Source organism: Poromitra crassiceps (assembly GCF_964638095.1).
Source record: "Poromitra crassiceps genome assembly, chromosome: 3".
In the NCBI taxonomy this organism is placed as follows: Eukaryota; Metazoa; Chordata; class Actinopteri; order Beryciformes; family Melamphaidae; genus Poromitra; species Poromitra crassiceps.
In genome coordinates, this window is record NC_139625.1 from 85063249 (window position 1) to 85085748 (window position 22500).

Genomic DNA, 22500 nt, shown 5'->3' on the forward strand with positions numbered 1-22500 from the left:
TTAGAGGAGCGTGAACACAGAGCCGCCAATATGGAGGCTTTGGTGCAGAGTGAGGAAGAAGTCCCACTTTAATGACACACATTCGCAGAACGCCGTGCTGCTTCTTCTTCTTCTTCTTCTTCGACTTTTAGCCAGAGGAGACATTTCATAAAAATCAGACTTAATGGTGTAAACAATGAGCAGACAAACAGAAAGAGCATCACTGCTAACTGCTAACGAAAAGAAAACAACTTTGGAAGCGGCACACGGATCGCCTTCAGAGTTAATTTGAAAGTAAGCATTCCGTTCCTTGGAGATTTTAATTAATGCTTTAATATGCAAATAGGTTAGCAGAGATAAAATCATGACAAACAGATGGCAAGTGTGGGTAATTATTTTGTGATTCCAGCAGGGCCATGTATTAAAGTTATGGCATGGTTCTCCTCGGGCCTCGGCAGCGATGGAAGGTATATAGAATATTAAGTCTAACAAATGACTTATTTGTGTCTGCAAGTGACACATCTGTGACCACAGCACAGACTCGCAGTGTATCACAAAAGACACCATGTTAAGGATAAGTGATCCTCCAGCCACCAATAAACTTCAATTCTTAATTAGAAGGATCATTTGTGTGAAAGCTTTAACACTCATTTGAATGCATGCAGAGCTGAGACACAATAGATGAGTTCTAAATAATTCCAAACTACAAGTAATACCTTTACATTCATCGCAGATTCCGACATGAACAATGGAAGATGCTTACAGTACTTTTACCATTTTCTATGTGTTTTAGTTAGATGGGGATTAAAGTCCCAATCTACAATATAGCTATTTAGCTGTATATATTTCCATACAGATTCACGTGCTCTATTCAGTGTTGTAGTACTCCAGGACTCTGACCCGAGCGTGAGTCCTGGACTCATTTTCAGGACTCGTGACTCCACTTGGACTTGACCTCTGATGACTCGGACCTGGACTTGGCATTCATGCATTCGGACTCGGAAGATGGAGACGAGGACTCAGACTTGTTAATGAATAAAGACTGTTTTTGTTGTTGTTGTTTTTGTAACAGGCCCTAATAATTTGGCATAAGATACTGATACTGTAGCTATATTAATAGCGTGGCATTATTCCATATTGTACAAGGGCAGACACGTGTGTGTTCCACCTACCTGTGGATTCACACTCACGTTCAGTAACTCTGGACACGGACTCGGACCCAGCTAACGGGGACTGGAGTCAGACTGGAGATATAGTGACTTGATTACAGCACTGGCTCTATTGCACATCACTGTTGTCAGGTTTAATCGGTTTCAGCATTTTCCTCTAAAATCTCCTAAATGACTGGATGGTTTTTGGTTATGGCAGCATTCTCAGTAAAGTCCAGACACTAAAGTGGAGAGAATCCCAGAAGGCACCATACCACATTCATTTAGTGTAAATCAGCAGCTGGTCCTAATGCTTAATTGAATAGTAACCAAACCTCTCCAGCCTGTGTGCATGCTGCATACTGATGTGTTATTTATACCTGACTCGCTGTCTGGATGAGCTATTGGCATATATAGGTAGCTACTGTAGCTAATTAAGTTAAGTTAAGTTAAGTTAAGTTAAGTTAAGTTAAGTTAAGTTAAGTTATCCTTTATTTATCCCCATGGGGAAATTCATCCTCTGCATTTGACCGATCCTCTACTAGGAACCTTCCTAGAACTAGGAGCAGTGGGCAGCCGCAGTGCAGCGCCCGGGGACCAACTCCAGTTCTTTTGCCAGTGCCTTGGTCAGAGGCACTGACAGGAGTATTAACCCTAACATACATGTCTTTGATGGTGGGAGGAAACCGGAGCGCCCGGAGTAAACCCACGCGAACACAGGGAGAACATGCAAACTCCACACAGAAAGGACCTGGGACGGATCGGGGTTCGAACCCGGAACCTTCTTGCTGTGAGGCAACAGTACTAACCACTGAGCCACCGTGCCGCCCGTGGGCACATAAAGTGGGCACTGAGTGTCACATCACGTGTCCCTCAGTCCTTGCATCAAAGGCTCAAATCAATTTGGAGAGAAAATAATATCTACAATCCAGTGAATCAGGAGCAGAGCCAGTGTGTAAGCACAGATGTGAAAAGTACACACATTCTTTACTTAAGTAGAAGTACAGTTACTCATGTAAAGAAAAGACTGGTAAAAGTAGAAGTATTGATTCAACTTGTTTACTCAAGTAAAAGCAAAAAAGTACAGGCTTTATGAAATGTCATAAAGTATTAAATTAAAAAAGTATTTCTAACGGCTGTTTCTGTGCAAAGCTACCTGAAAATCACGTCATATATTTGGAAGACTATTCAACTTAAATGATCCCCTCCAAACATGTTTTAAGATGTATAAAGACTATACTTTGATTCATAATTTGTGTGATATGGTTTTTCACATTTGTGAAAGCACCAGACCAGAGAGACAGACACATGTTACGTTGTTTTTGTTTGTCATAACTAGTAACTAAAGCTGTTTCTGAACATGCAGTCATAACCAGACCTTACTCGAATGGGCTGCATGTTTAGCACCAATTCTCGGTTGTGGGCGCACTCCCGTGAGAGCGGATCATATCAGGCGGGTGGTTAAATGGCACATACAAACCATTCATGTCCCTGTGCTATAGAGTAGTGCACGGATGATGTATTGTGTAGGCTTAATCTTCGCCATGTTGGTTCATCAGGGGAAAAGTCTATGCCCTTTTAGAATGGAGATTTCACTTAAATGCATCAAATAAGGTCTGTGGTTAACAAAAGTTTATGGGAGCGCGAATTTGGGTTCAGCAGGATAATGAGACATACTGTAGAAGTAGATTATTTTCGTATTTGCACGTTTTTTATGAACGTTCGAACTGCTTTTGCCTGTTTTATTGCATGTTTGTGCATTGCTGTTTGTCTGTTTTAATGTTGTAACTTTATCTCTTTTATGCTGACCAGGCTTCCCTTGAAAAAGAGGTCTTTGTATCTCAATGGGACCGACCTGGTTAAATAAAGGTTAAATAAAAAATAAAATAAAAATCTTCACGAACGTTAATCACTGTTATGCCTTGTGAAGCGTCACATTTAAAACCCCCTGCATACGTTCCAAAAGTCATAAAAGTTATTCACGTTTGTGAAGATTATCCTGCTGAACCCAAATTCGCGCTCCCATACACTACACGAAATACCTTATTTTATGCATTTAGGTGAAATCCCCATTCTAAAACCCTGTTCACTTTTCCGCTGACGAACCCAAGCACTACTTCCACACTCATTCCTGCGCTGCTCTATTGAATAATTTCATGATCGGACGTAGTTACGTGGCTGGATTATTTGGAAGACAGCCAAATTGGTGAGTAAACATGTAGCCTAAAAGTTGAATCGTTACTTTTCCTCCATCTCCCAGTTTGAAAATTTAACAAGGAGACGACACTGCTCATTAGGCTATAGGCCCTTTTCACAGCAGCCATTTTGTGTTTAAAAGGAAGGAAGTAGCACAGGTGCACCAAAACATTAATTAGGGTTTCCAACTTCCAGTCCCTTTAGGTGTTCCAGTGCTGGAGCCCTAATTAGTGAGTTGGTTGCACCTGTGTTTACCCTGCCTTTTAGACACAAAATGGCAGCTGTGAAAAAAAGGCCTATTGGGTGATAAGTGCCTGTTATTGATGTTCACTTAGGCTATATTAATTAATCGTTCACGCATTTCGATTAATTAAACGAGAAAACTCATGAACAGCATTTAGTAGGCTATATTCGTTTTGATCATCAGCCTGATGCAGCGGTGCCAGGTGGCAGATCAGATGAGTGAAGCCGCTTACACACTCCCCTCTCCACTGTCGTGTTATTGCCCAATGCCCACACACGTTTTAAGCAGTTTTTCATCAAGGCAATGTCGAGGAATGGACATGTGAAAACAACGCTTTCATTCCACGTGGTCAAAGTTCTTCAGTGCATCTTCCCACCTGGCCTCCCTCACATCCACATCGCTCTCTCACGCATCGCTCTCTCACGCTGCAGTGGATGTAATGTGAAACAATCTTTCTCCATTGGGATGCTTGTGCACGACGTGTAGCTGCTTCGTATCTTCTTCTGCTTACACGTATATCCTTTTCCACTTTCTTCATAGTTTTTCTGCGTTGCCGAGTACGTGTGAGGAAATATTGCAGAAGCAATAACAACCCCCCCCCCCCCCCCACGTTTGAAAACAGATTCACAGGTTTATTGAGTCGTGTCTAGAAGGGTAAAAAAAAAAACGGCAAATAGCCGGACCTGATTCAACGGGCATGGTACAGACTTCATGTTTAGAAGGGGCTTCAGTAAGTAACTAGCCTGTTTTGTGAGGAAAATGTGAGGAGTAGAAAGTGCAGATATTTGTGTTAAAATGTAGGGAGTAAAAGTAAAAAGTTGTCAGAAAAATAAATGCTCAGTAATGTCCAGATACCTGAAAATCCTACTTAAGTACACTAACAAAGCATTTGTGTTTAGTTACTTCCCATCTCTGTGTGTACGTGCTTGCTGGACTTACATGCTCATGTTGGGGTGTGTGGTCGAGATCCAGACTGGCCAGAGACTGGTTGATCTTCAGGGCCAGACACAAGGCCATCAGGCCACCAACCTTCACCTGGTTCTGACGGATGTCCAGACGCTCAATCTGATGGCTCTCCGCAAGGAACTCAGCCAATGCCACTGCGCCTTTATCAGTGAGAGGACACTCATTATTTTTGGAAGGTCAGTGGCCAACTAACTAACTTACCTAAGTTAAGCAAGTAAGCTATCCTTTATTGTCTTCGACAGGAGGATTAACCATAGCATAAATGTCTTTTACAGGAGAATGAGCCCTGACATACACATCTTTGACAGGAGTATTAATGAAAAAAGAAATTGTTATAGGTCCACATATGTATACACCCCCCTCCCCCGGACCGCCCCCGTTCCTTATTTCCATTTCAAGAAGTTGGCAACCCTAGACACAAGACAAATGTACAATTACACTGATACATACAGGCTCTTCAGCCAGTACTCCCTAAGCCTGGATGTGTATCAGGAAAATGCCTTTTTTATTTATAGCTTTTCAATAAAGTAAATTCTGTTGGGAATTTGTTAAGTTTATCTATTTTTAATCAAGTGCTGTTATCTTTGACACAAAGTACTTGATTTAGTATGGACACAGGCTAGTTATTTGTTTGACAAATGCGGCACTTAAAATGGAGTACATTAGATCATTCTCCAGTCATCCAGGTAATGGGATCCTTTATTAGCCTATTGGCAATATAAGACTATACAAGAATACCCCCCTCACAAAACACAAAACTAAACAAAAATGGTGCGACCTATCATGTGCTGTGCGACCAACTGAAAAAGTTAAAGTTAGTTGTGAGCCCTGTACATAAGCTGTAGTGTGAGTCAGTTGTGAATAGATAAGCTGCAGGTGGGTTGTTGTACCTTCACAGGTGAGTTAGTTGTGAATACAGTATATAAGCTGTAGGTGGGTTGTTGTACCTTCACATGTGAGTTAGTTGTGAATACAGTATACAAGCTGTAGGTGGGTTGTTGTACCTTCACAGGTGAGTTAGTTGTGAATACAGTATATAAGCTGCAGGTGGGTTGTTGTACCTTCACAGGTGAGTTAGTTGTGAATACAGTATATAAGCTGTAGGTGGGTTGTTGTACCTTCACAGGTGAGTTAGTTGTGAATACAGTATACAAGCTGTAGGTGGGTTGTTGTACCTTCACAGGTGAGTTAGTTGTGAATACAGTATATAAGCTGTAGGTGGGTTGTTGTACCTTCACAGGTGAGTTAGTTGTGAATACAGTATATAAGCTGTAGGTGGGTTGTTGTACCTTCACAGGTGAGTTAGTTGTGAATACAGTATATAAGCTGTAGGTGGGTTGTTGTACCTTCACAGGTGAGTTAGTTGTGAATACAGTAGATAAGCTGTAGGTGGGTTGTTGTACCTTCACAGGTGAGTTAGTTGTGAATACAGTAGATAAGCTGTAGGTGGGTTGTTGTACCTTCACAGGTGAGTCAGTTGTGAATAGATAAGCTGCAGGTGGGTTGTTGTACCTTCACAGGTGAGTTAGTTGTGAATACAGTAGATAAGCTGCAGGTGGGTTGTTGTACCTTCACAGGTGAGTTAGTTGTGAATACAGTATATAAGCTGTAGGTGGGTTGTTGTACCTTCACAGGTGAGTTAGTTGTGAATACAGTATATAAGCTGTAGGTGGGTTGTTGTACTTTCACAGGTGAGTTAGTTGTGAATACAGTATATAAGCTGTAGGTGGGTTGTTGTACCTTCACAGGTGAGTTAGTTGTGAATACAGTATACAAGCTGTAGGTGGGTTGTTGTACTTTCACAGGTGAGTTAGTTGTGAATACAGTATATAAGCTGTAGGTGGGTTGTTGTACCTTCACAGGTGAGTTAGTTGTGAATACAGTATACAAGCTGTAGGTGGGTTGTTGTACCTTCACAGGTGAGTTAGTTGTGAATACAGTATATAAGCTGTAGGTGGGTTGTTGTACCTTCACAGGTGAGTTAGTTGTGAATACAGTATATAAGCTGCAGGTGGGTTGTTGTACCTTCACAGGTGAGTTAGTTGTGAATACAGTATACAAGCTGTAGGTGGGTTGTTGTACCTTCACAGGTGAGTTAGTTGTGAATACAGTATATAAGCTGTAGGTGGGTTGTTGTACTTTCACAGGTGAGTTAGTTGTGAATACAGTATATAAGCTGCAGGTGGGTTGTTGTACCTTCACAGGTGAGTTAGTTGTGAATACAGTATACAAGCTGTAGGTGGGTTGTTGTACCTTCACAGGTGAGTTAGTTGTGAATACAGTATATAAGCTGTAGGTGGGTTGTTGTACCTTCACAGGTGAGTTAGTTGTGAATACAGTATATAAGCTGTAGGTGGGTTGTTGTACCTTCACAGGTGAGTTAGTTGTGAATACAGTAGATAAGCTGTAGGTGGGTTGTTGTACCTTCACAGGTGAGTTAGTTGTGAATACAGTAGATAAGCTGTAGGTGGGTTGTTGTACCTTCACAGGTGAGTTAGTTGTGAATACAGTATATAAGCTGCAGGTGGGTTGTTGTACCTTCACAGGTGAGTTAGTTGTGAATACAGTATACAAGCTGTAGGTGGGTTGTTGTACCTTCACAGGTGAGTTAGTTGTGAATACAGTATATAAGCTGTAGGTGGGTTGTTGTACCTTCACAGGTGAGTTAGTTGTGAATACAGTATATAAGCTGTAGGTGGGTTGTTGTACCTTCACAGGTGAGTTAGTTGTGAATACAGTATATAAGCTGCAGGTGGGTTGTTGTACCTTCACAGGTGAGTTAGTTGTGAATACAGTATACAAGCTGTAGGTGGGTTGTTGTACCTTCACAGGTGAGTTAGTTGTGAATACAGTATATAAGCTGCAGGTGGGTTGTTGTACCTTCACAGGTGAGTTAGTTGTGAATACAGTATATAAGCTGTAGGTGGGTTGTTGTACCTTCACAGGTGAGTTAGTTGTGAATACAGTATATAAGCTGTAGGTGGGTTGTTGTACCTTCACAGGTGAGTTAGTTGTGAATACAGTAGATAAGCTGTAGGTGGGTTGTTGTACCTTCACAGGTGAGTTAGTTGTGAATACAGTATATAAGCTGTAGGTGGGTTGTTGTACCTTCACAGGTGAGTTAGTTGTGAATACAGTATATAAGCTGTAGGTGGGTTGTTGTACCTTCACAGGTGAGTTAGTTGTGAATACAGTAGATAAGCTGTAGGTGGGTTGTTGTACCTTCACAGGTGAGTTAGTTGTGAATACAGTATATAAGCTGCAGGTGGGTTGTTGTACCTTCACAGGTGAGTTAGTTGTGAATACAGTATACAAGCTGTAGGTGGGTTGTTGTACCTTCACAGGTGAGTTAGTTGTGAATACAGTATATAAGCTGCAGGTGGGTTGTTGTACCTTCACAGGTGAGTTAGTTGTGAATACAGTATATAAGCTGTAGGTGGGTTGTTGTACCTTCACAGGTGAGTTAGTTGTGAATACAGTATATAAGCTGTAGGTGGGTTGTTGTACCTTCACAGGTGAGTTAGTTGTGAATACAGTAGATAAGCTGTAGGTGGGTTGTTGTACCTTCACAGGTGAGTTAGTTGTGAATACAGTATATAAGCTGTAGGTGGGTTGTTGTACCTTCACAGGTGAGTTAGTTGTGAATACAGTAGATAAGCTGTAGGTGGGTTGTTGTACCTTCACAGGTGAGTTAGTTGTGAATACAGTATATAAGCTGCAGGTGGGTTGTTGTACCTTCACAGGTGAGTTAGTTGTGAATACAGTAGATAAGCTGTAGGTGGGTTGTTGTACCTTCACAGGTGAGTTAGTTGTGAATACAGTATACAAGCTGTAGGTGGGTTGTTGTACCTTCACAGGTGAGTTAGTTGTGAATACAGTATATAAGCTGTAGGTGGGTTGTTGTACCTTCACAGGTGAGTTAGTTGTGAATACAGTAGATAAGCTGCAGGTGGGTTGTTGTACCTTCACAGGTGAGTTAGTTGTGAATACAGTATATAAGCTGTAGGTGGGTTGTTGTACCTTCACAGGTGAGTTAGTTGTGAATACAGTATATAAGCTGTAGGTGGGTTGTTGTACCTTCACAGGTGAGTTAGTTGTGAATACAGTATATAAGCTGCAGGTGGGTTGTTGTACCTTCACAGGTGAGTTAGTTGTGAATACAGTATACAAGCTGTAGGTGGGTTGTTGTACCTTCACAGGTGAGTTAGTTGTGAATACAGTATATAAGCTGCAGGTGGGTTGTTGTACCTTCACAGGTGAGTTAGTTGTGAATACAGTATACAAGCTGTAGGTGGGTTGTTGTACCTTCACAGGTGAGTTAGTTGTGAATACAGTATATAAGCTGCAGGTGGGTTGTTGTACCTTCACAGGTGAGTTAGTTGTGAATACAGTATATAAGCTGTAGGTGGGTTGTTGTACCTTCACAGGTGAGTTAGTTGTGAATACAGTATATAAGCTGTAGGTGGGTTGTTGTACCTTCACAGGTGAGTTAGTTGTGAATACAGTAGATAAGCTGTAGGTGGGTTGTTGTACCTTCACAGGTGAGTTAGTTGTGAATACAGTATATAAGCTGTAGGTGGGTTGTTGTACCTTCACAGGTGAGTTAGTTGTGAATACAGTAGATAAGCTGTAGGTGGGTTGTTGTACCTTCACAGGTGAGTTAGTTGTGAATACAGTATATAAGCTGCAGGTGGGTTGTTGTACCTTCACAGGTGAGTTAGTTGTGAATACAGTATATAAGCTGTAGGTGGGTTGTTGTACCTTCACAGGTGAGTTAGTTGTGAATACAGTAGATAAGCTGTAGGTGGGTTGTTGTACCTTCACAGGTGAGTTAGTTGTGAATACAGTATACAAGCTGTAGGTGGGTTGTTGTACCTTCACAGGTGAGTTAGTTGTGAATACAGTATATAAGCTGTAGGTGGGTTGTTGTACCTTCACAGGTGAGTTAGTTGTGAATACAGTAGATAAGCTGCAGGTGGGTTGTTGTACCTTCACAGGTGAGTTAGTTGTGAATACAGTATATAAGCTGTAGGTGGGTTGTTGTACCTTCACAGGTGAGTTAGTTGTGAATACAGTATATAAGCTGTAGGTGGGTTGTTGTACCTTCACAGGTGAGTTAGTTGTGAATACAGTATATAAGCTGCAGGTGGGTTGTTGTACCTTCACAGGTGAGTTAGTTGTGAATACAGTATATAAGCTGTAGGTGGGTTGTTGTACCTTCACAGGTGAGTTAGTTGTGAATACAGTATACAAGCTGTAGGTGGGTTGTTGTACCTTCACAGGTGAGTTAGTTGTGAATACAGTATATAAGCTGTAGGTGGGTTGTTGTACCTTCACAGGTGAGTTAGTTGTGAATACAGTAGATAAGCTGTAGGTGGGTTGTTGTACCTTCACATGTGAGTTAGTTGTGAATACAGTATATAAGCTGTAGGTGGGTTGTTGTACCTTCACAGGTGAGTTAGTTGTGAATACAGTATATAAGCTGCAGGTGGGTTGTTGTACCTTCACAGGTGAGTTAGTTGTGAATACAGTATATAAACTGTAGGTGGGTTGTTGTACCTTCACAGGTGAGTCAGTTTTGAATAGATAAGCTGTAGGTTGTTGTACCTTCACAAGTGATGTGAGCATGGGCCAGGCCCAGCTGCAGCAGGGAGCGGTTCACCATCAGACCTTCCCTGATGGTTTGGATGCCCTCGTTCCCCACCATGTTCTCTCCCAAATCCAACACCTCCAACACCTTCAGCACTGGCTGCAAAACATGGTTCAGACGTGTCAAAATCATGGGCCACATGGGGACCAATTTGGTCTCAACTGGGCCAGACAGACAATCAATGCATAATAACCAATAAATAACAACACTTCTTTTAGTATAAAGAATTAGGCCTACAGGTACATTTTAAGAACACGGTTTCACATAGGGTCATCTCAGCTAAGTAAATCCATACATCATATCTTTGTCACTGAATTGGCTGTGTTTGTTTGGGGTTGACCTATTTTTTTGCTCCCATAAACCTGGATCCGGAGTGACAGCAACTGGACGTTAGAGCCATTTATTCATGTTTGCCACACTTAGTTGGATGGCGCACAGTTTTGATATGCGAGAACGTGACCTTATCACGGAGTAGTGTAACAGTTGACACATGCATGGTTGAAGCCTGTCAAACGTAAACCGCGGGAGGGTTGGAATGAGTAGTTTGAGGTGTAAATTGCGATCCTCAATCTTTCCATGTACCCCTTGAGCTGCTCAAGTACACCTAGGGGTAGACGTACCCCTGGTTAGGAAACACTGGTTTAGAGGGTCACATCACAACGCTTAACTGGGTCCAAATACTATTGATGCTGCAAGTGGGTATACTTGATATTTAGATTTTTGTATTAATATTTTGAGTTTTTATTAGGTATTCACAGCGAATGCTGGGAAACCTATTGTTTTTGTCCAGATTCGTATTATTCTTATTCTTATAACAGATTTCCGATTGATGAAAAATTGAGCGCACAGTGCATCAAAATATTCTACTGTAAATGTTACTGTAAACAGCTACTGCAAATGTTTGCTAAATAAAGCTTCACGGAAAAGATTTTGCTCTCACAGTAGTTGAAGTGTGCAAAATCTCAGAATTGTGTCACAAAAACGTAATTTTTGACATAATTTTGCATTCTACCCCATGTCCTAAAGAGCATCGATGCCTTCGCCATCATGGGGAAAGGAGGGGGGGACATGCCCTCGCCATCCTGGGGGAAAAAAACCCCCACACACACACTTATGATGGTGTCATAAGTGATGTCGTCAGTGATGTCACTTGAGCAATTGTGCATTGTGACATCACTGATGATGTCATCAGTGCCCGGCTACGACCCATTGCTGCGCAGCAGCTATGATTACTGATGTATTGTTTTATATTCCTGTCCTGCTCATTGCTGTCCTGTCACTTGTATTTTAATGTACCATTGTGTGATGTTTTATTGTGTATATGTCTTGTAAACCCATGGGGGTTGGGCACCTAGAGTGCATGACATTTAAATAAAATCAATCAATCAATCAATCATTACACTAGAAATCTTGTGTGTGGGTGGAGACTCTGGAGAGTGCCCGTGACATCCCAGTTGTGCAAATGTGTGCCATCGGCCCTTCAATCACAGTTGCTCGAGTAACATCACTGATGACATCACAACTGCCCGAGTGACATCACAGTTGGGCAAATGTGCGCGCAACTGTGTACCAGCGGCTCTCCAATTATAGTATTCAGAGTTGCTCGAGTGACCAGCGGCTCTCCAATTATAGTATTCAGAGTTGCTCGAGTGACATCACTCATGACATCACAACTGCCCGAGTGGCATTACAGTTGAGCAATTGTGCAATTGTGTCATTTCCGTGCCAACTTTTGCCCAGGAAGTGATGATGTCACTTCCATAACTTTCGTGACACAAAGCATGACTTACACCGCTACCCACTTCACTGATGATGTCACTTCCATCACTTTCGTGACACAAAACATGACTTACACCGCTACCCACTTCACTGATGATGTCACTTCCATCACTTTTGTGACACAAAACATGACTTACACCGCTACCCACTTCACTGATGATGTCACTTCCATCACTTTTGTGACACAAAACATGACTTACACCGCTACCCACTTCACTGATGATGTCACTTCCATCACTTTTGTGACACAAAACATGACTTACACCGCTACCCACTTCACTGATGATGTCACTTCCATCACTTTCGTGACACAAAACATGACTTACACCGCTACCCACTTCACTGATGATGTCACTTCCATCACTTTTGTGACACAAAACATGACTTACACCGCTACCCACTTCACTGATGATGTCACTTCCATCACTTTTGTGACACAAAACATGACTTACACCGCTACCCACTTCACTGATGATGTCACTTCCATCACTTTCGTGACACAAAGCATGACTTACACCGCTACCCACTTCACTGATGATGTCACTTCCATCACTTTTGTGACACAAAACATGACTTACACCGCTACCCACTTCACTGATGATGTCACTTCCATCACTTTTGTGACACAAAACATGACTTACACCGCTACCCACTTCACTGATGATGTCACTTCCATCACTTTCGTGACACAAAACATGACTTACACCGCTACCCACTTCACTGATGATGTCACTTCCATCACTTTCGTGACACAAAACATGACTTACACCGCTACCCACTTCACTGATGATGTAACTTCCATCACTTTTGTGACACAAAGCATGACTTACACCGCTACCCACTTCACTGATGATGTCACTTCCATCACTTTTGTTACACAAAACATGACTTACACCGCTACCCACTTCACTGATGATGTCACTTCCATCACTTTTGTGACACAAAGCATGACTTACACCGCTACCCACTTCACTGATGATGTCACTTCCATCACTTTTGTTACACAAAACATGACTTACACCGCTACCCACTTCACTGATGATGTCTCTTCCAAACCCTGACTTACACCGCTACCCACTTCACTGATGATGTCACTTCCATCACTTTCGTGACACAAAACATGACTTACACCGCTACCCACTTCACTGATGTCGTCACTTCCGTCACTTTCGTGACACAAAACATGACTTACACCGCTACCCACTTCACTGATGTCGTCACTTCCGTCACTTTCGTGACACAAAACATGACTTACACCGCTACCCACTTCACTGATGATGTCACTTCCATCACTTTGTGACACAAAACATGACTTACACCGCTACCCACTTCATTGATGATGTCACTTCCATCACTTTTGTGACACAAAACATGACTTACACCGCTACCCACTTCACTGATGTCGTCACTTCCGTCACTTTCGTGACACAAAACATGACTTACACCGCTACCCAGTTCGCTGATGATGTCACTTCCGTCACTTTCGTGACACAAAGCATGACTTACACCGCTACCCAGTTCGCTGATGATGTCACTTCCGTCACTTTCGTGACTGACAGACACCGCCCACTTTAAGCAATTTTAGCTCAGATTATTACTGTTATTATATGGTCATTATTATTCCTTTTCAAAATGTTTCATCTGACTTTAAATGTTCAGAAGCTGACTCTCCGGAGGCACATTAGCATTGAAGCTTGATTAGCTGGCATATAAATGTGGGGGTGTGTGGGCACGAGGGGCCGATGTTGCCCAGGAGTGTGGAGAGGAACGCACCACCCACTCCTCTGTTGCCCCCTCGCCTCGCCACCCTTGTTCAACTCCTCTGGTCACTGCTCTGAAGTGAGGCAGCGCAGGGGAGGAGTTCATTTGTACCGCGGTGACAACAAACACACTTGAGACCCACCCCCCCCCCCCACACACACACACACACACACACACAACACCCCCACTCCCCACCGCACAACCACCTGCTCTCGCTGTGCTAGCGCTAATGCTGGCTCTATGTCTCGGCACACAGAGACGCCGCCACATCCGACGGGATGGCGAGAAACTCCTGCAAATGAAGAGGGGAGGAGAGGGAGGAAGAGCAGCCCAAATGGATATGCATGGGGGATAATACCAGACAATTAAAGAGGCGACTGCATGGTTGAGTGTGTGAGAGTCAAGCATGGTTGAAGCTTGTCAAACGTAAACCGCGGGAGGGTTGGACTGAGTAGTTTGAGGTGTGATGTGGTAAAACAAAACGTGCACTCACACACACCAAAAAACACAGTAAAGGCTCACACGACATGTTGGCTTAAAACAATGTTTTGTGAAAGGATGCAAAGCAGATAAAACGAGAGCCCTACTTGACATGCTCCCCTCATACGTGTACGTAGAAAATGTAATTAAATGTACAATATCATTCAAAATGATCATTCTGAACTGAGAACCAAAGTGAGCTGGATCTCACGGTTTGTGTCTTCAACCAGGGCTAAGTTCTGATAGCACTGGTCCACATCTGCCATCTTAGTTCTTTAAGACAGAAGTTCTCAAATGTTTTTCAGCCAAGGACCCCTTGCAAGATAGAAAAGATACCGGGGACCCCCCCTCATTCTGATTTGTGATTTTGGGCTTTTAAATTGATAGGTTTGTTAGATTAGAATGTAATCCATGAAGCATTTTAGATTTAAAGCATAACATATTTTCGTTGAACTATGAAGCTTTTGCACACACAAAATAAAGTTTTTATTTTTATTTTCCTGAAAACTTTTCGCGGACCCCCTTGCAAAGTGCCACGGACCCCTGGAGGTCCCCGGACCCCCATTTGAGAACCACTGCTTTAAGAGACCACACAGTGAGCCAGGGGGACAGAGAGGAACAAAGCACACCAAGCAGAAAGGTTAATAACAGCTCTCCCTGTCATCATATCCCACACCACCAGGGGGACAAAGAGGAACAAATCAGAAAGGTTAATAACAGCTCTCCCTGTCATCATATTCCACACCACCTAATTATCATGATTATGGCCACAGGAGCGCCCCTCCTTAACACATGTATTATTTCATCAAACTGTTCCTCTTTTTGGTAACACTGGAGGAGATGGGAAGAGAGAGAGAGTGAGAGTGTGTGTGTGTGTGTGTGTGTGTGTGTGTGTGTGTGTGTGTGTGTGTGTGTGTGTGTGTGTGTGTCTCTGTGTGTGTGTGTGTGTGTGTGTGTGTGTGTGTGTGTGTGTGTGTGCATGCGTGCTCGCGCGCGCTCACATGACAGGAAGGTAGTTTATGGTGCCAATCAGACAAAAGGAATGCATGTTAGTAGGACTGTAAAGTCAACAGTAAGGGGGTAACTAGTTACTGTAATTAAACTACTTTTTGCACCAACATATGCCTAACTGATTGTTCAAATTTATAATTCAATTACAATTACAGTACTGAAATTTAAATGGCCTGGACACTTGCGCAAGGCGGACTGGTATCGTTAAGGCACGCAAACAGGTGCGCAAGCGGCGCAAATAGGGGATATCGCCTGTACCAAGATAGCAGTGGTGTAGTCTACCTTTTTTCAGAGGGTATACTGACTCTGAGGGGGGGGCGTGGTTTCGGCCGGCTGTGGGCGGAGATTCGACCCATTTTTTGTTGTTGTTGTTCCTCCCCAAATTTACAGAATAGCTTCAGCTATCAGCTTCATCTTGCTTCTTCGGTCGCTATTCTCTCTCCTGAAGATTTGTTTACCGACGGGGAGAAAGCCCCACGTGATAGCCACCCGTCAATCTCTCTCTCTGTCTCTCTCTGCTCAACGCTGTAACACCATTTTATTTTGAAATTCAGTTGACTTTGCCATTTCCCACGGATATTGTCGCGTTTTTCTTTCATGGCTTGACAGAAAAAGTCTGCCTTCACGCGCCTAGTCGGCTTGAAAGACTCACGTAAAAATCGGCGCAGCTCAGGCGAGGCGTGGGTACACGGAGGGTTCACGTTGAGGCGCCCTGTGTACACAGCCTCATTGACTAAAAAGGACGCCTATTTAAAAGCGTGGGTAAAGGCAAGGCTTGGGTGCTGTGTATGAACGTCGTAGGGTAACACACAGAGCACACAGGGTGAATTTTATGAATGGAAATTGAAAACGATAGGTATCATAGCGCATTTCCCAGTGTGCATACGCAAATCTGAGTCATTTCGCAGTGTGTATACTGCGTATACCTGCGTATCACGTAGACAACACCACTGCAAGATAGGGCCAAGTAACTCTCAATAGCTGTCAATGAAGAATGTTGTATAGTTTTTTAATGCTGATATCCAAAATGTTGCTACACAGTTGTTGTTTTTTAAAGACAAGAAAGTAGAAAGTTTAGGAGAGAGATGGCAGGGCTGTATTACTGAACGGGCCTACCGGGCCCAGGCCCAGGGGCCCGAGAGCTCAGGGGGCCCATGAGCTAGAGTCTCTTCGCAGGCCACCACAGGCGGCCTGCGAAGAGACTCTAACTGATGGGGCCCCTGAGCTCACTTCGCAGCTGAGACTCTAGCTTATGGGCCCCCTGAGCTCACTTCGCAGCTGAGACTCTAGCTTATGGGCCCCTGAGCTCACTTCGCAGGCGGCCTGCGAAGAGACTCTAGCTCAGGGGTGCCCAAATTCTTTCCCATGAAGGGCCAAAACTCAATCTGGGTGGAGGGCCGAGGGCCAAAAATAAACGTTGTGGAATTACATTAAAATGTATTGTGTTTTATAGAAAATTAACATTCTAAATCTAAAATAACATTTCAATATAATAATCTACTTTTTATCTGTTTGGTAATTGTAATAATTTGCAATTGGTTATATATATTTAAAAAAAAACATCTGCATTTGTGGGGAGCTTGAACATTTAATCAGTAAACACCCAGTTAAAAACAGTTGTATTTTCCACCTTTGTAATCAAGAGAGAAATTTGACTTAATTCACAACTTGAAAAATCCTCAAGGTACTTTGAAAAGCAGCTTTATTGTCCATCTTTTGTAAACAATTTGCCATGACAATTTGCAGGGATGCAATCTCAGGAGTGAACACAGTATATATCCGCAGCCACATTCAGACACTGTTTCACAAAGTCACCACATGAAAAAGCGTGTCCATCCTTTGCAATCAGTGCAGATATCTGATAACTTGCCCGAGTTGCATTCTGGATAAAAAAAATCGGGGCAAAAATTTTTTTTTTTTTTTTTTTTTTTTTTTTTTTTTGCGCTGTGAGGGGGGGCCCGTGAGGGGGGCAGGCCCAGGGGCCCGTGACGTCATAATCCGTCTATGAGAGATGGGGATGACATGAGAGATGTCTTGGTCCAGATCTCAACCCTGGAGGTTTCCATGGTATGCCCCTTAATAGGCACTGAGACACCAAGACACCAAGACGCCCCCAAAATATTGATACAAAGATTCATCCAAATACCACATGGGTAAAATGAAACAATAATAAAATCTTGCATGGTCAACCTATTTAAACTACGCACATACAATGTTGTGAGTTTGTTTAAAAAGTATACACTTCTATGTCAGCCGGTCTTCTTACAGTACCTGCACTATGTAAGCAGCTGTTTAAGCAAAAAAGGTGATTCTATGGTGTTATGCTAAAGGGTGGTGTTAGTCTGTGTAGATGTTCCTCACCAGAGCCTTGGCCAGATGGAGCATGCCGCTGGCAGTGATCTGGTTGTTTCTCAGATGTAAGACCTTCAGGCCTGCTGTCTGCCACCTCAGACCATCACACAGCTCCTCCAAACCTGGATCACACCACACAGCAACAAAACAATACAATATTATATTATTATACAAAACAATATATACTATACCAAAGTTAGCTATAGCAGGGGACATGGGGTGGGAACCAGGTGAGGCTCGCTGGAAAATATGTATGGCTCAGCTGTGGAATAGGTTGCTTGATATGGAGGGAAACAATCAATCAATCAATCAATCAATCAGTTTAATACATGTCCCAGAAGGGCACTTTGGTTCACATCAGGCAGTAGTGGAAATTACAACATCATTACTAATTTGATAGTAGTAATAAAGGCACACTTCAGAATTGAAATACATTATTACTAGTTTGAAAGTAATAAAGGCACACTTCAATATTATAATAGATAAAATTTGTTGCAATATGTACAGATTCCAAAAGACCATCTGCTGCCCTCAGTAGGGTCGCCGCGTGCGCAGCGCCACCGGCTAGCAAGAACGATTTTTCTGTGGGATAAACAAATTAATGGTTGTTGGTCAAGATGTGCATGCATTATGTTTTAGCTTTGGGTTTGGTGAGGCATTTTTCAATAACGGCAAAATCAACATTGCTATACTTAGAGAATCTGTGTTTACTCAGTATAAGGTGCGATGGGGCTGAGGATATATGGACTAAACCAAAGCTGCGTACGTTTCGTATGATTAAACATGATTTTGGTACTGAAAATTATGTTAATTATAATTTATCAAAAAAACAGAGAGCCTTATGTGCCCAGCTGAGATCTGGTATTTTACCGCTTATGATCGAAACTGGACGGTATGTCAGAGTGGAAGAAGAAGAGCGGGTGTGTTCAATGTGTTGTTTAAATGACACTGAAAATGAGTTTCATTTTGTTTTTTATTGTCCTTTTTACAGTGAACCGCGCAATATTTTGTTCAGTAAGATAAAAACAGATTTAGGTTTTCTTAATAATGATGATGCACATAATTTGAGTTGGTTGTTTACGTATGAAACTTTTGGACTGGCTTGTTACTTGGAAAAAGCTTGGGACATGAGAAAAAAAGCTCTTTATCAGGAAAAGGCAATGTAAGAAAAAGAAAAAAAGATTTTTTTTTAATGTATGTACAGTAAGTGTGTATGTATATGTACATACGTATGTGTATATATTATATACTTTGTTTATTTTTGTTTGTATATTGAGGTACAGCCAGATGTTATGTTTATATATAATTTGGTGTGATAGTGTGTCTTGTAATCCCATGTGGAATGGGCCAGAAATGGCATGACACGGAAATAAAAACTTTACTAACTAACTAACTATACTGATTTATAGTAAAAAAACAACAACAACAAAGAAAGTTCAGGTTTACAGCCTTGTTTGATCAGTTTTAGCTTATTTTGAGCTGCCAGTGCCTTTTTGCAATTCATTCTGTATGGTAAGGACGTGCTAGCAGCGCTCCTTTTCCCAGCACCACACCTGGTGTTTCAGCACAGCTCTGGGCGCCTCAAATAAAAAAAACATTTCAACTTTTGGAGAATAAAGCTGCTCATCAAGGTCACTTTTTTCGACCAACCAAGCAAAATCGAAGAAGAGTCGGGACTAATACCCCGTTCAAGACAACTCGGACTCGGAATAAATGGGTTCCGACCTGTAAAAAGTGAATTGAACGGTCATTCAGGCCGGAATTACAGCTCGGAAATTCGGGTATCATTCAGAGCTCCGGTTTCTCCGAGTTGACGTCACAGCCACATCACAATGGCAACTTGCATCGTTAATGATAATCACAGAATTATTATAAAGACGTTTGTTGACGTTTTAACACACAATTTGAGGTCTTAATTATGTAATGTTAACGTTTCATGTGTTTGTATCATCTGTGTTTCGCGCTGTGTGAAATTCAGCTTTCAGCATGTTCGGTTAGCATTGTTCGCTAGTAGGTAGCTACCATGCTAACGCGGGTTGCTATAGCAACAGTTTGGGTTTTCCCCGGAGCGGGAGGTGCAGCGTGAACGCAAATCTGTCAGGGCCGGAGGTTCCGTGTTGAAACCTCCGGCGGGCTGAGTTGTCATGAATGCGATATATGATCAACAAACATGGCGGAGGAGAGGCTCCGTGAGAATTATGAAGAGCTCAACAGTCCACAGGGGGTTCCTCCGTATATAACCCCCCCACTAAAAACATGCAGAAGATCAGATCGTCATCGTCATCCGACCAGTGACGACAACACCCGAAGTTGGTCCCCGGGCGCTGTACGAGAAAGCGACCACTGCTCCTGGCCTGCCCCTCGGAGGAAAGGACATTAATGCAGGGTTAAATGCAGAGGACACTTTTCACCGGCCACCGTCAGCATGAGTGTGTTGTGGCCGCATGCATGTGTTGTGGTGTTCGTGTGACAATAAAAGACGGGCTTGTCCGTTACGAGAGAGTTACGAGAGAGGTCACGTGACATCTCGGTTCAACAGCATTTTTCTGCAATGAGAGTTTGATTATGAGCCATAATGTCGTAACCACCCAATGTAGACTTACCCCGGGCGAGCTAGTTGTGAAATGGTATGTTCCTGTAGAAGCCACAAATCTGTATGATATCATCCTTGTTTATTTGTAAACATGTTTTATTCGTTTTCATGCAAGTCTAAAGTGTAATATTGACGTCTTTGATTGGTGGAACTCGCTGTATGGTCATCTGTGATTGGTGCCTGTGCTCATTTCTCTCTCTGGCTCTTCTCTTTCTTGCTATAGGCTATTACGAACATAGGCTACAGCTTGCTGAGTAAAGGGCTAAAAAAACTGCCACGGAGTGACTGAAAGTATATTATCGAAACTATTATGAGTCTCATCACTGCTTTCAACGCTGGCACCCGGTTTGGTTTGATTGACCCGGTTCATTCTGCAGCAAGGAAGAGCCAGGAGAGCCTCACCAGCGTCTGCGATGGCATTGTGGCTGAGCTCCAGCGTGTGCAGCGTGTGGTTGTAGCGGAGCAGGTCGCCCAGCTGCATGGCATCCTGGTAGCTGTTCAGCAGGTTGCTGCTGAGGTGCAGCTCCACCAAAGCTCTGTTTGACTTTAGCGCACCAACTACAGGAAGCAACAGAAGAAGAAGAAACAAACAGAACATCTGGAACAGCTGGGTCTGAAATCAACGTTTTGGGCAGATAACATTTGAATTAGGGATGGGTTGTTGTTTCGTATTTTTCCAATACCGGCGCTAAAACGATTTGAGTCAAGCTGAAATGGTATTCCAGAGTATTTCACTTCCTTATCGTGAAGTATTTCTGAGTGAAATGTTGATTGTAGGTGGGACCAGAGACTGGGAGGGATTTGATTGGACAACAGTCATGTTTGAGCAGAGAAATCAGCTAGTTAGCTCTGTGTCAGCACCACATTGCACAGTTGCCATTGAATGACAGTTGGAGCTTGATAGCTGTCATGTCATGATATGATTAGTAGTTGAAATTTGATAGTGTCATGCCGACGTAAGCATTTCGTTATGAATGAAGACAACATGGTTGAATTTTGATGCAAAAAAACCAAGAAATTGGCTTTTTGTTTGCGGTGCTGGTTTCGGAGCACCGGAGAGCGGATATTTCACTCAGCAGCTCGGGCATAGGCCCTTTTCACAGCGACCGTTTTGAATTGGTAAAGCAGGAAGTTAAGCAGGTGTAACCAATAAGATTAATGAGGGAACCGGCACTGGAACCTTTACCTTTACCTAAATGGAATGGAACCATTTAGGTAAATGGTATTGGTTACACCTCCTTTACCTCCTGCTTTACCACCTCAAAGTCAACAGTTGCTGTGAAAAGGGTCTATGGCACCTAAATGAGGCACCTAAATCTGTGTTGCAATTCTGGACCGGTAGTAGCGGGTCTAAAGGTACCGGTACCCTATGGCCCATTTCCACCGCATGGCCCCGCCCAGCTCGTCTCGCCTTTTTGTCTCATTCCACCGATCAAAAAGCTGGACAGCCCGGGTTGAGTCGTGCTAGTTTTGGTGCCTGCTTTGTTGAGGTTCCAGCCGGTACCATACGGTGACGTGAAAACACTGCAGACGACTGATTGGTCAGGCAGAATCGTGTTTACTGTATTACTGTGGAGCTTACCTTCTCTTCTGTTAATGTTATTTCCATCAGTCTTTTGTGTTGCTGCCTTCGGCTCTGGTGAAATAAAATCGATCTCCTTGCTCAGCTTTAACATGACGGTAGTTTTCAATTGTAGTTGTGTGCTACGTCGGCTCCGCTAGGCCGGAGGCGGGGGTTTAGCGAAGCCGCGGTCTTGCCTGGTGAGTGGCCACCGGGGTAGTGGCTTCCCTTCTCCCCGTAGCGTAACTCCCCTCCCGTCCCCCGCGCAGCGCAAGCATGTGAATAATAACAAATTGATATCCATTCTCGAGGCCGATTGTCACATTTCCCCATGTAGGTCATTTAGAGGCACCAGTATTTCATAACCAGTTTAAAAGTTCCGTGGCGTGTATGGATTTAATTTGATAGCCTACTTGGGCTATGGGCGGAGGGCAGATATGCGGCCGCTATGACGACCAGGTGTGGGCGGAGGCGAGTAAACTTGCTATGGAAGCAAAGTATATATCAAGTAGAGACGAGTAAGGCCAGGTAGAGTAGAGCTGTACTGTGCTGTTATATGTGGTGGAAATGAGCCATTAGTGGTACCGGGTTTCGGTACCCAACCAAGCCTAATTTGAATGCAGTCTTTGTTCTTTAGTTGTTTTCACGTTAGGTTAGGTTAATTTATTTATTTCATATGGACATCACAGAGCATTGGAGATGTAACATACATGTATGCACAACAACCAGATACACAGTGTTAAGTGTTCATAGAGGAACACTAATTTTCAACACCTGTCC

General features: G+C 43.0%; 1 protein-coding gene across 1 annotated transcript in view; it reads right to left on the bottom strand.

The window, feature by feature from the left end:
* Positions 1-22500, bottom strand: part of LOC310773326 (protein phosphatase 1 regulatory subunit 37) — a gene marked incomplete at both ends in the record, with an annotated part of 61390 nt that overhangs the window by 8 nt on the left and 38882 nt on the right. The window contains 5 exons of the mRNA XM_083633200.1: positions 1-124; positions 4507-4673; positions 10141-10282; positions 17576-17688; positions 20562-20717. The exon at positions 1-124 is cut by the window's left edge and continues 8 nt beyond it. Of these exons, the coding sequence (XP_083489326.1) occupies positions 1-124; positions 4507-4673; positions 10141-10282; positions 17576-17688; positions 20562-20717 (702 nt within the window). The remainder of the gene's footprint in view (positions 125-4506; positions 4674-10140; positions 10283-17575; positions 17689-20561; positions 20718-22500) is intronic.